Here is a 12,342-nt window from a genome sequence, read left to right as displayed (position 1 = left end):
CTCTGCGGGCGTCTCCCAGGGGGTGTGGCCCCCTGCCGCCAGCTGTGGGCACAGCTGCACGTGTCCACCGGTGTCTGGGCTCAGGGCTGTCCTGTGAGCAGGGCCGGGCCCAGGCTGAGGAGGCGGAGACCAGCTGGGCTGCTCTGTTTTAAATGTTTTTTATTGATTTTTTAAAGAGAGAGGCAGGGATTTTTGGAGGGAGAGGGAGAGAGAGAGACATCAATGATGAGAGAGGAACATCATCCTGCATGCCCCCCAGTGGAGGCCAAGCCAGGCATGTGCCCTGACCAGGACCTCCTGGCTTATGGGCTGTTGCCCAACCACTGAACCACACCAGCCGCGCCTGGTACTCTTTGGAAGGCGGGCAGTGGCGCAAGGTCACTTTAAGGCCCCGGTTCAGTCGCATGTACTGACCTAGCCAAGGGCAGGCGGGAGAGAAAGCACACGCTTTCAGAGAGCCCTGTGGTCCGTGCACATGAGGGAGAGGAAAGAAAGGGAGGCCGCTGGTCAGGAAGGGCGGCCGCGCAGCAGGTGATGCGAGGCATTTGGGAGGTTTTGCAGCACCATGCGTTCTTGAGCCCGTGGGCGGTGCTTGTGCGCGTGGGCGGAGCGTGTGCATGTGGGCGGTTCCTGTTCACGTGGGCGGAGCTTGTGCGTGTGGGCGGAGCTTGTGCGCGTGGGCGGAGCTTGTACACAAGGGCCTTCAGGTGAGATGGCAGAGGTGGGAGACTCCAAGGCTCTTGCAGGCGGGCGGGGGAGGGACAGCAGGGCGGGAAGAACTGAACACAGGAGGGGGACTCCCATCAGGATGGGTCACTGGGGACCTGGCTGCACGTGGCAGCGGGGAGGCGTCCCAGTCAAACCGGGTGGGCCATCGGAGGGGGCGTGGCCCGGGGTAAGGTGCGGAGGGCGCTGTCACAGAAGTGGGGAGTCAGGTGGGGGCTGAGGGGCTCTGCAGAGGACCCACCAACCAGTGCCCCGGGCAGGAGGCCAGGAGAGCGAGCTGGTCCACGTGGCAGGGGAGGAGGAGGGAGACGCCCCCGCCCCCGAGGGGCAGCTGCTGCGCTGAGCCAGCTGGATGGGGCTGAGCAGACAGCCAGCCCGCTCCCCTCAGCTCCTGCGGCCCCTCCCTCTGCCCCAGGGGCTGTCCCGCCCGGCCCCGCCCAGGGGGCCTCACGGCGTCTCCCTGTGTGTAGAACAGACCCTCTTCTCCTGCCTCTGCCGGCAGCACATGCACGTCCACAGCCCGAGCCGCTCCTCTCCGTAAGTCCCCGTAGTGCCCGATGCAGCCCGACCGCAGCCTCCTCCTCCAGCCTCCAGGCCTGGGCTCCCTTCCCGGCATCGGCAGCAGGAGGTGGAAGGAAGGGCCTGGGAGGGCGGCACCTCGGGGACGTCCTGGGTTTGCGACCACCTGGGGTAGGGAGGGTGGTCCTTGTGCTGGTTTGTTGTGGGCGGCGGAACGGCACCGGGTGTCTGACCCATGGGGTCCGGGCAACCCTGGGCCCAGCAACCTCGGTACTTGGGTTCGGGCTGGGAAGGAAGTCAGAGCCAAGGCCCACGCTGTGAGGACGTTACTGGGAAATCTCAGGCAGAAGAAGCGGTTCCTAGAGGGACTGGGCGGAGGGAAGGAGGGGGGAGGGAGAGGAAGGCCCTGGAGCTTGGGAGGCGGGAGCTAATGGTCATGTGCCTGGGGGTGGGGGATGGGGGAGGCACGGGCCTGCTCCGGAGGAAGGGAGGGGGAGCCACTGGGTCCCCCATCCTAAGGGTCCGAGGGGGAGAGGTTAGGGGAGGTCCCGGGAAGATCTCAGAAGAATATGCAGCAGCTTTCCAGGTGTGTCCTCTCAGGGTTGGGGTCCCCCGGATTGATTGGCGGCACCAGGGCAGGGCAGGGGGTCATTATTCCCGGCAGCTGGTCCTGAGCTGAAATACAATTGAGGCCTAGAGGTTACCTCTAGGGAGGAAAGGTCAGGGGTCCAAACCTCCTGCCCAGCGTATGCTGGGAGGAAGGTCACCCTGGGGCGAGGTCCCACCCTGCAATGGATGGTTGTGGCTAGGCCCCTGGGGCTCTCAGCCGCTCCCCGCCCCCCAGGCCCCCTGCCCCTCAGGCTTCCAGCTCCCATGTTCACAGCAGCTGTGGAGATCCCTTTTGCTAACCATTGAAACCTGTAAAGAATTTTTGTGAGTTTATTTGAGCGAAATTGTCGACATATGCCGGGAAGCAGAACCTCAACGAATTGAGATAATGCTCCGGAGAATGGCGGGTTACCTCTGTATACACTGCCCTCAAAGGAAAGGGAGGGAGGTGGGTGACATGAGATCCATTGGTGACAGGCTAGAGAGGCGGGAGGAAGCAAAGGGGGTGGGGATGGAACCCCTGGGATTGGATATAAAGTAGCATGATGGACACACTTAGGTGGGCGCAGGAACAATTAACATTAGGTTGTGCCCCAGGGGCTCCAGAAAAAGGGAAGTCACAAGTTCCCAGACATTTCAAGGTCTGTTATCATAGATGCAGAAAGACAGCTCAGTTAAGGTAAAGGTTGACCTTGTCAGTGAAGATACCAGCCTAGGATGTAACTGCCCACCATCACTGCTTTTAAAGTTTAATTTCAGGCCATCCTTTGTGGTGACTTTGGGTCTCTGAGTTTGCAAGACCGCCATGCAGGCCTTCCCTGAGCCTGTCAGGTCAGCATGCGGCCCCTTTCGTCCACACTTTCCTGCACAGTCCCTCTCATGATTCTAATATTTTCACCAGGAAGAACTCCTGAAACTTTTAAGAGTCCACCATTACCCCAAGATTTGCCTGATGAGATGATCAATTTTTTCATCAAGTTGATTAACATAATCTAGGCAGCCTCCCCCCCCTCCCTCCCCCCTGCGGGAGGGTTAAATAAGCAGGTCATTGGTGGGTCGCTTTAGGACTGTACCACCACCCAGGGAACAGACAGCCTGGAGGTGACCGTGTCCACCGGGTCTGGGACTGAGGTCCAAGCGGCCTGGGTGGGAAAGGATGAAAGGAAGAGGCAGGTGCCACCTGAGCTCCTCGGGGCAGAGCTGGCTGCTTGCTGAGAATCCAGACCCTGGAGCTGGCCCCTGGGCCAGGCCCTGCCCCGCCGGCAGCAGGTAGGGGTTCCCTGTCCCGGTGGGCACACCTTCACCGCCAGCCTTCCTCCCTGCGTTCCGGCTCCGTAACTCCTCAGCCGGCATCCACCTTATCTTTCCGCGTCCAAGACTCCCCTGTTCCTAAGTAACCTTAACACACTTTTTTTTTTTTCTTTTTAACTGATTTCAGAGAGGAAGGGAGAAGGAGAGAGAGATAGAAACATCAATGACGAGAGAGTCATTGATCAGCTGCCTCCTGCACGCCCCCTACTGGAGACCAAGCCCCCAACCTGGGCAAGTGCCCTTGACCAGAATGGAACCCGGGACCTTTCAGTCCACAGGCCGACGCTCTATCCACTGCGCCAAACCAGCTAGGGCCCCTTAACACAGTCTTGATGGGGGCAGGGGCGGGGAGGGGGCAGGCAGGGGCTGTCAGCCTTGTTCTCCAGTCTCTGGCCCGGGAAACCCAACGGTGGGCCTGGTGTTTAGGACCAGAGCGCCCAGGACCTCCCAGAACGGACAAGATAGACAGCAAGCAAAGCCTCGGAGGGACGACACCCCCTAAATCTCACAGTGCAGAGTGGGGGTGCAGGCTGGGGGTGTGTGGGGACAGGAGTTATTACTTTTAAAACTATCATTGTGTTTTGCCTGGGCATTCTCTGAGCATTCCTAAAGTGAGAGAGAATGTCAACAGGCATTTTGAAGACATTGGGGTTGGTGTTTGTGGAGATTGAGGCCCTCTGTGGGAAGTGGGGTTGTGAGGAGGGGGCGGGGGACAGGGGGCAGACAGCTGCCTGACAGTGTCTGTCTGGTAGATGTTCTGAAATTGCGGTTTCATGGTTTCATGGAAAGTAGTCTAGTTTCTGCCCTAGCAAATCTGACTTCTAATTTTAATTCCACCAAATTTTACCGTCTCCTGTTCATACACATCCATATCCACAGAGAGAGCATCTTTGTGAATAGTCTCATCTTTTACTGTGAAAGCAGATGGAGCAGGGCGTGACTCCTGGGGTCCCCCTTGGAGTGGCGATGTGTTTGGGGTATATGTGGTGTCCTCCATAAACACATTGATCTTAAATTCCAGAGAAAGTGCCCTGGACTTGATAATAACCAGGACTCCCTGCTTCCGAAAGCAGAGATGAAAGCCAGCCTTAAAGTAGGCCATCCGCCTGGCTGGTGTGGCTCAATGGGTTGAGCATCATCCACGAACCAAGGGGTCTGAGTTTGGATTCCTGGTTAGGGTACCTGCCCAGGTTGTGAGCTGGATTCCCAGAAGGGGGCGTGCAGGAGACAGCCAATCAATGATTCATTGATGTTTCTGTCTCTCCCTCTCTATCTAAAAATCAATAACAACATGAATGAATGAATGAATGAATGAGTGAGTGAATGAGTGAGTGAATGAAGTGATGCTTCTAAGCCTTAGAATCTAAGGGCACGCCGCTTCTGAAGTCACCAGTTTTAAGCAGCGTCGCCTCTCACTGTCCTGAGTAGGCCGTGCGTGCAGGCTGCCTCTTTGTCTACTACAGTTTGTGTCCCTTTGGACGGTACTTTGGTTTTTTGTGGTTGCGTTTCATTCACACACACACACACACACACACACACACGCCCATTTCCCTGTCTGGCGGGACAGGCACACATGTGAGCGTGGTGCCCCTGGCGGGGGACGGGTGCCACCTTACCCCTCACACGCCTGTCCCACGTCCCCTCCTATGTCCCATGACTACAAGCCGACATCCACAGAAGCAGAGTTTAGTCTCGCACCCGTCCTGGAACTCAGGCGACTTCACCCACCAGCATGTGAACGCTAGACTAGCATCTGTGTGTTTCTGTTCCCACAGAGCTGCGACCTGGGCCAGCAGAGCATCGTCCACGTGGTGCTGAGACCCGGGAGAGAAGGCCCCGCCATGGCCGCCGGCGGGGACCATCCCCCGGGCACTGAGGGGGCCTTCGCGAGGGAGTCCGAGAGCCTGACCCGCGTGGACTTCAGCAGCTCCGTGCTCCCCACCGACTCCGCAGGCCTGGCCGTCATTCTGCACGACGACAGAGAGGGTGCTGCGCGGACGGCAGGCAGACCAGGTAACTATGTGACTGTTTAGGCACAGGGGTCCTCAAACTTTTTAAACAGGGGGCCAGTTCACTGTCCCTCAGACCGTTGGAGGGCCGGACTATAGTTTAAAAAAACACTATGAACAAATTCCTGTGCACACTGCACATACCTTATTTTGAAGTAAAAAAACAAAACGGGAACAAATACAATATTTGTATTTGCATGTGGCCTGCAGGACATAGTTTGAGGACCCCTGGACCCAGCAAAGCGCGTTGGGTGGTGGAGTCTCCACAGAGAAGGGGTCTCCATGTCCCCATGTCGTTCACGATGGGGTCTACGTCGCAGGAGGTGACGTCGCCAGGAGGGGAGTGTTTGATGTGAACTTGAGGTGGTGCATTCAGTCAGTGCCCCAGAGAAGGCTTTCCCATTGGGAATGAACATGGGATGGGGAAGGTGTCCTGCCATGAAGATAGTAATCTTTTTCCCCAAGAGCTAGGGGTCTAGGGACACATGGTGCTTTGTGCTGGGGTCAAAATATATGATTAAGGTACATGTATATTTCTCTCGACTTTTGTCTTTTCTTCTATTTCTTATTCAATCAAAATACTTTTGGTTGATGGTGTTTCTGATGATGTAGATGAACCGCATCCAGCACGGCCAAGGGTAAACGTGAGGAGGGTGGTGAAGGATGAAAGAAAAGAGACGAGAGAGTGTAGCCGGACCAGCTGGGTCACTGCGCCTGGATGAGGAGACAGTGGCACAGCCTGCAAGCCGGGTCCTTATTTTATGGTCAGATCTCCCGAGGCAAAGCAAGGGCGTGGTCAAGATGTTTACAATGTTCTTGCGGGTTTCGAATCTACTCAGTTACATGCACCTGAACTCCATCAAGCCCACATCACTCAGCCTCCTGGGACCACGGGTTCTGACCATAAGGTCAAACTCACAGCCATAGCCTTTGGCTGTCATTGTGCTGGGAGGGCGTCGCCCTCCAAGCTGGGACTTGCACGTGGCTTTGCCACGAGGGGACCGTGCCCTCTCATTAGTCCGAGGCTTGAACCTGTCCAAGCTGTAGCCGCTCTCCACACGTGGAGACGTTTGTAAAAGCAGGAGGAGAGCTTCAGGGGTCATTGTGGTCATTTGCAGGCTCTAAGCCATTATCTCAGTGTCAGTCCGCCCTCCGCACGGAGGTCCTTCCTCTCACGCTACAGCCATTGCAGAGTGCTCCGCTTTCGCAAGGCTGGGGTCTGTGTGCTCCTTTGACAACAGTAATGTGTTTCCTTTAATCTCTTAGCCTCCAACCTACATAGTCAGAGGACGACAGGATTGCTTTTGACTGTGCGTGACTAACAGCACCAAACAGTACTAAAGGCCCCCCAGGAGAGCCGTCCGCTTCCCTCCCCCTACAATAAGTGGACACACAGGCAGCTCTGGCTGGAAGGGCTCTCACAGTATCAGTTCTGGGCCAGCAAGATGCAGACCTAAAATCGTATGAAATGCCTCCTGCTAAATTTGTTACATTTAAAAATCACAGGGGAGGCCCGGCTGGCGTGGCTCAGTGGTTGAGCATCGACCCATGAGCCAGGAGGTCACGGTTCAATTCTGGTCCAGGGCACATGCCCGGGGTGCAGGCTTGATCCCCAGTAGGGGGCATGCAGGAGGCAGCCAATCAATGATTCTCTCTCATCATTGATGTTTCTATCTTTCTCTTCCTCTCCCTTCCTCTTTGAAATCAATTTTAAAAAATAATAGGTGAAATTGCCAAAAAGAACACCCCCCCCCCACACACACACACAAAGGGAAAATGAGTTTCCAGGGACAAGTGAAAAATAGGAACCGCACCGCCGACTCTCTGTGGAGGAATGGGTGAGCCCAGGGCTTACGTGCGTGGGCTGGTGTCCTGTGGCCTCCAGGTGGCATGGAGGGGAGGGAGGTGTCCTTCACGTGCACTGGGCACCGAGGAGACTGGAAAAGACATTTGAGAAATGGGCAAAACATGTAAGAAATGGGAGGAAGTGAAGCAAATCTAAACCTGCAGTACCTGTGGGACCCAGAATGAGAAGTTAGTGTCAGCATTGGGCCCACCTGGGGGGCGTCTGATGCTTCAGGCAGAGTGGCACTCGCGAAAGCTCCCAGAGGGATCTCGGGGGCGTGGCATCGGTGCCCCAGGACCAAACCCTGCTGTGAGGGTACATGTAACCAATGCTGAATATTCCTCCTGCATGGAGGTGACCATATACCATAAACCAGAAGATAAGTCCCCCCCCCCCCAAACTTGAGGAAGTAAAATGGCATTTTGAAACAGAATATGCAACAAATGTGTTTTATGTTAATTAAAGCATAACAAAAAATAACACAGGCACCATAGGAAAAGGTAGCTATTGAATAGAATATAATTTTTGCTATTGGGAGTAAAACCACAAATTAGGTGATGCCACGAAGAGAATTAGTGAACTGGAATATAGAGGTGAGGCAATGGCCCATAATGTGATATGGGTTGAAGTGTAAAACATAGTTTTAGAGAACAGGAGTTTAGAATGAGATGGCGGTCGTATAACTGATCGGAAACCCTTGTATCTGAAACCCTTGTGTGAGAACAGAGAACCGAGAGGACAGACAGATTCCTCAGGGACTGGCTGGGGAGAGCTTTTCTGACTCCAGAGTGCACACTCCCAGGCAAGGCCAGTGAGAAAGCCTGCAGTTGGTTGTAGTCAAGTTCAAGCCCAGGAAGCTCACTTCATAAAGGAAATAAAACACCAAGGAAAGAGAAGATCTAAAAGTCAAATAGAGAGACGGGATTAACTGGAATGGGAAAATAATTTGAATGACCCCTACCAGGAATAATAGAAGAAAAATGGTGATGTAATATCAAATACTGTGAAATACGTGTTGACTTAGAATTCTATACCCAACATACCCAGCAAAAATATGAGGAAAATGAAGATAATTTTAGACAAACACTGAGAGTACTTACAGTCAATCTGAAAGAATCATCAACGTATTTGTAACAGAGACATCACAGACTGAGAAGAACATCTAACACTTTGTTCACAGATGACCTGGTTATCTACATAGAAAATCTGAAAGAATTGACAGAAACACTCCTGTAACTATTAAGAGTGCAGGACACAAAGTTAATATACAAAACTCAGTTGCTTTCTTATATTATCAGCAATGAACAAGTGGAATTTGAAATAAAAAATAATACCATTTGCATTAGCACCCCATAAATGAAAAACTTAAATATAAGCCTGATAAAACATTTACAGGATCTATGTGAGGAAACTCACACAACTCTGATGAAGGAACCAAAGCCCTGAATAAGCGGGAGATATCCCATGTTCATGGAGAAGACGCAGTATGGTCAGGATGCCAACTTGATCTAAACAACTTCAGTGGAAATCCCAGCACCGTGTTTTGTGGACGTGGATCCACTGGTTCTAAAGTTTATCAGGAGAGGCAGGAGACCCAGAATATGACATGCCATTGAAGGAGAGGAACGGAGTCAGGGCAGGAATGGATGCTGCCTGAGGTGGTGCCAGGCTACCGAGCTACCGTGATGAAGGCAGGTCATGCCAGTGAACGAACAGGCAAATAGGTAAATGGAATGAAATAGCCAGAAACAGACCCACATGATCTGGCCAGCTGACCCCTGACAAAAGACAAAAGAGGATTTGATGGAGAACAGATAGTCTTTTCAACAAATGGTGCAGGAACAACTGAATATTGACAGACCTTATACTCTGCAAAAAAAAAAAAAAGAAACCACAAAAAAGAAAAAAACACAAACCTCAAAATGGATCATGTATTTACATGCGAAGCAAAACTATAAAATTCCTAGAACATAACACGGGAGAGAACCGAGATGACCTTGGGTATGGTGATGACTTAGGTTCAACACCATTGGCCTGCTCCATGAAATAAATGAATGATAAGCTAGACTTCATTAAATTAAACAACTTCCTGTGAAAGGCAATCTCAAGATCATGAGAAGGCAAGCCACAAACTGGGAGAAAATATTTGCAAAAGACATCCGGTAAAGGCTATTATCCAAAATATTATCTCAACAATGAAATGAACAGCCCAATTAAAAAATAGGCAAACGTTGTTCCCAGACGCCTCCCAAAAGAACATACGCAAGTAGCAAATAGCATATGAGAAGACTCCGTAGCATATGTCAGTAGGGAATGGCAAGTTATAACAGTGAGATGCCATCACACACCTATCAGAATGGCCAAAACCCAAGGCACTGACAGCACCAAATGCCGGCAAGGTTGCAGAGCAACAGGAACTCTCACTCGTCGCCGGTGGGTGTGGAAAATGGAGCAGCCACTTTGGAGGGCAGTTTGAACAGTTTCTTACAGAAGTAAACATACTCTCACCACACACCCCAGCAGCCGTGCTCTGCGGGGCTCACTCGGATGAGGGGAAATGGCTGGCTACGCAATTATCTGCACGTGATGTCACAGCAGCTTCATTCGTAATTGCCCGGACTCAGAAGCAGCCACAGTGTCCTTTGTAGGTGAACGGAGAAGCTGTGGTGCATCCAGACAATAACATACTATGCACAGCTGAACACATACGCGCTAGCAAGTCATGAAAGGACTTGGAGGAAACTCAGGTGCACGTGACTAAGTGCAGGAAGCCAATTTGAGAAGCCTGCCTACCACGTGATCCCCACTATGCGACAGTCTAAGAATGAAAACTATAGAGATGTAAAAAAAATCAGTGGTTGCCAGGGGCTGGGGGCTGGGGGGAGGGGCCAGGGAGGGGTAGTCAGAGCAAAGAGGTATTTTTAGGACAATGCAGGCCATCACACATTTGTCCAACCCACAGAATATACCACATCAAGAGTGAGCCCTGCGGTAAACGTGGACAGCGAGTGCAATGGTGTCAGTGCAGGCTTGTGGGGTACACTCAGGCAGTGTGCAGCCTGCACTACGCCTGGGGTGGGGGTGTCGATAATGGAGAAGGTGGTGCGTGTGTTGGTGAAGAGGGTCTGTGGAGACCCCCTGTACTTTGAGCTCAGTTTTGCTGTGAACCTAAAACTGCTCCCATCAAGGCTGTTAAAAAGTAAACGAAATTGCTTTTAAGGCTTGCGCTCTGAGTACATATTGTGATAGATACAGCGTGATTATTAGAGAGTATGTTCTCATCAGCGGATTTGCCAGTGGTCGAATGTAGTACAAGATGAAAATTACTCTAGGATTATAAATTAGTTAACACCCGCCAAACACCCATCAGCCCTGGAGGCCCGCTACAGAAATAAAATGATCAGCTGCAGACTCAGTCTCACGTGCCCACATCTCACTGTGCATCATACATGCTAATGACCACGCCGGAGGGCATGAACTTCCTGGTGCCTCGGACAGGTTTAAGGAGCACCTCCCAGGTAAACCTTCCCCCCAACACGAGACTTTGGCAGTCACACCCGAGCAACTTAAATTTGCTCTCACATCAAATTATTACAGACACGTTAGTATTCTGCCAAGTACTTGGTTTTTCTCCAACAAAGACGTGTTTGCTATAATAAACCCTTTCAGCGCAAGTGGGGATGTGGAGGACGATTTTGCACAGTTTGGGGAATTTTGCCGGCCTGACATATTTTGGGGTGAATTTTTATTTTCTTTTTCTTTTTTAAATTTATTTTTATTGATTTCAGAGGAGAAGGGAGAGGGAGAGAGAGATAGAAGCATCAATGATGAGAGAGAATCATTGATCGGCTGCCTCCTACATGCCCCACACTAAGGATTGAGCCCACAACCCAGGCATGTGCCTTGACCGGGAATCCAACTGTGACCTCCTGGTTCATAGGTCAACGCTCAGCCACTGAGCCACTGAACCACGCCAGCTGGGCTTGGGGTGAGTTCTTGAGGGAGGGGGAACAGTCCTATATTCCATTCCCAGATGGTAGGTGGGTGGGTGGATGGATAGATAGATGATAAATAGATAGATAGATAATAGATAGATAGATAGATGATAGCCAGATAGCTAGATAATAGATAGATAGATAGATGATAAATAGATAATAGATAGATGATAGATAGATAGCTGATAGATAGATAGCTGATAGATATATAGATGATAGATATATAGATGATAGATAGATAGATAGATGATAGATAGATAGGTAGATAGATAATAGATAGATGATAGATAGGCAAATAGATAGATAGATGAAGAGAACTCAGGATAAGATTCCTAGGCTAGATACAAAACAGTGACGTTCTTACAGGACAATGAAGCATGCATTGAGGCCATCTGCCCCAGGGAACAGAAATTCTTTACCTCTCTAACCGGAAGTAAATGAACGCCTGCCCTACAAATTGTAGCAGATCGCCATAGCACTTTGGCCTAATTCCAAGTTTCAGCTGTTTTTCTATTTTGAGAATGAGGCTGAAGTAGTCCTAGTTAATGTGTGAACTGTTACAGAAAATCATATTTTTCTCCTGCCAACCATTATTCTAAGTTCATTGTAGAGCAGCGGTTCTCAACCTGTGGGTCGCGACCCCTTTGGGGGACCCCTTTCACAGGGGTCGCCTAAGACCATTGGAAAACACATATATAATTACATATTGTTTTTGTGATTAATCACTATGCTTTAATTATGTTCAATTTGTAACAATGAAAATATATCCTGTATATCAGATATTTACATTACGATTCATAACAGTGGCAAAATTACAGTTATGAAGTAGCAACGAAAATAATTTTATGGCTGGGGCTAGAGGGACTGGGCGGAGGGAAGGAGGGGGGAGGGAGAGGAAGGCCCTGGAGCTTGGGAGGCGGGAGCTAATGGTCATGTGCCTGGGGGTGGGGGATGGGGGAGGCACGGGCCTGCTCCGGAGGAAGGGAGGGGGAGCCACTGGGTCCCCCATCCTAAGGGTCCGAGGGGGAGAGGTTAGGGGAGGTCCCGGGAAGATCTCAGAAGAATATGCAGCAGCTTTCCAGGTGTGTCCTCTCAGGGTTGGGGTCCCCCGGATTGATTGGCGGCACCAGGGCAGGGCAGGGGGTCATTATTCCCGGCAGCTGGTCCTGAGCTGAAATACAATTGAGGCCTAGAGGTTACCTCTAGGGAGGAAAGGTCAGGGGTCCAAACCTCCTGCCCAGCGTATGCTGGGAGGAAGGTCACCCTGGGGCGAGGTCCCACCCTGCAATGGATGGTTGTGGCTAGGCCCCTGGGGCTCTCAGCCGCT

At 51.6% G+C, this 12,342-nt stretch overlaps 1 protein-coding gene across 1 annotated transcript in view; it reads left to right on the top strand.

The window, feature by feature from the left end:
* PARK2 (parkin RBR E3 ubiquitin protein ligase) overlaps nt 1-12,342 on the top strand; it is a 394,517-nt gene that overhangs the window by 70,152 nt on the left and 312,023 nt on the right. Inside the window, exon 3 of the mRNA XM_006757721.2 lies at nt 4,941-5,178. Coding sequence (XP_006757784.1) covers nt 4,941-5,178 — 238 coding nt within the window. The remainder of the gene's footprint in view (nt 1-4,940; nt 5,179-12,342) is intronic.

Source organism: Myotis davidii, unplaced genomic scaffold (genome assembly GCF_000327345.1).
Source record: "Myotis davidii unplaced genomic scaffold, ASM32734v1 scaffold1494, whole genome shotgun sequence".
Classification (NCBI taxonomy): Eukaryota; Metazoa; Chordata; class Mammalia; order Chiroptera; family Vespertilionidae; genus Myotis; species Myotis davidii.
Note: the sequence above shows the minus strand (reverse complement) of the source record. Positions and strands in the feature narration are given on the sequence as shown.